Raw genomic sequence first — 1763 nt, 5'->3', positions numbered from 1 at the left:
TAATGTTTGCACCTGAAATTATTTCTACATTTTTTTATTACACTGTCTGAAATTTTGTTATTCTACACAGATGAGACGAGAGAAGTTAATTAAACCACTTGTTAAGGGGCACGAGGAACCAAAAGTGGGTAACTTATAAATCTTTACCTGAAGACCTTCAATAGCTAATCGCAGCATGCTTGGGGTGAGTTTGGAGGCTTGCTTGAAGGTGAAGTTACTCCAGTCTATGATCAAAACAAATCCATTCACTTGAAGCTCGGGATCTTCAATCATGGCTTCTAAAGAAAGTAAGATGGCTCGCAAAATATCCACCAGTGTGTACCTATCATCAACAGAAAAGCCCCATATTAAATCTAACCACTACCATTGCAGAAAATACAGAAAGCTAACAGCACACTAAAAATTCCCTTTAAAATACATTAAGAATCTGATGATGATCATCTTGTTTTTAGTCTTTCTTGGAAAAGGAGCTTTACTTCGTTGGACATATCAGAATTTACCATGTATTCTACAAAACAAATACTTTTGAAAATTGATTCTGTCTTTTAAAATTATTGAATTTGCTTTCAGGATGCCTTATGCTTCTCATTTAAACTGCCAAAAAAGGTCATTTCTGATTTTTAAATGTCTCAAGAACTTACACAATACTGACATTTTTGTCTTAATATTTGAAATTTTGAGAATGAGATTTGAAGGAGTTTTATAAAAAAAGCAAATCATGATATTAAACAGCTATCGTTAAAAGAAACAATGGACTTTAATTACTCTGAGTTGTATCAATTAAGTAAAAAAAAAAAAATGACATGTAGGCAGAACAGAAAGAAGGGCAAGCAAAACTAAAATGGAAAAGTCATGAAATGTGTCCATGATAATACAAACCGTCCAAATGTAATTTGAGTTATCTCATCTCTCCTTGCACTAACTTACCACACAGTACCTGGCAGAACACAGGAAGTTAATGGTGCTTATTTTTCCGGTTAAATAGGACTCAAGTATAATAATATTGGTTGCAGACAGTAAGACTTAATAAAGGTAATAGCAAATAAGTGAAGACGACAGTCAAATTTGAGGCGCATTTCACAGGTACCCTTGTTAAACGGTGAAAGAGGAGTGGAGAGAGGGAGAAAGCATTCATCAGAAGACATGGTGCAGAAAGAGCATGTCAGTGTGGGGGTGGCTAGAAATGGCAAGGGTTCTGAATAGAACTTGTTGTACTGGAGAAATACGTAGAACACCCAGAGCGGCTATCAAGCTAGAAATCTTAGAAAAATAGATCCTCCATTTGGGAGAGACTCAAGGCTCTCAAAAACATGTAGAACCTAAATTCATGGAAGGAAAAGAGATCATTCAGTTTGAGCTGAGCGAAAAGGACCACAGTTATTTTAAGAAATAAATCCTCAAGAAATGGCAGCATTTAAGAGGAATCAACAATGGATGACAGATGGGCCTTGGGTTTCTCAGAAAGGTGACAATGAAGAGATGAACCAGTCAGGGTACAGCACAGCACCAATGTAACACACTTTTCTCAAATTCAGGGGTGTCCGGCAGCCTGCATGCATGTAGCCCCCAGGTAATTTTTTGTGGCTCATGATGCTCTGAAATAAAATGTAACAAGGGAATTGTGTACGGTATTGCCTCGATCTCCCCTAAGCACTATTTTCCTCATAACAATTTCTTCTATTTTCATTTTATTTCAGAGCATTGTGGGCCACAAAAAATTACCTCGGGGGCCACATGCAGCCTGCGAGCCACCAGGTTGACAC

General features: G+C 37.3%; 1 protein-coding gene across 1 annotated transcript in view; it reads right to left on the bottom strand.

The window, feature by feature from the left end:
- The window catches only part of CLVS2 (clavesin 2), a 91785-nt gene that overhangs the window by 70719 nt on the left and 19303 nt on the right, over nt 1-1763 (bottom strand). Inside the window, exon 3 of the mRNA XM_004702042.2 lies at nt 148-322. Coding sequence (XP_004702099.1) covers nt 148-322 — 175 coding nt within the window. The remainder of the gene's footprint in view (nt 1-147; nt 323-1763) is intronic.

Source organism: Echinops telfairi, unplaced genomic scaffold (assembly GCF_000313985.2).
Source record: "Echinops telfairi isolate 266 unplaced genomic scaffold, ASM31398v2 ScPeMD7_3533;HRSCAF=4204_0, whole genome shotgun sequence".
Classification (NCBI taxonomy): Eukaryota; Metazoa; Chordata; class Mammalia; order Afrosoricida; family Tenrecidae; genus Echinops; species Echinops telfairi.
The sequence above is the reverse complement of the archived record's forward strand: the minus strand, read 5'-3'. Positions and strand labels throughout refer to the sequence as shown.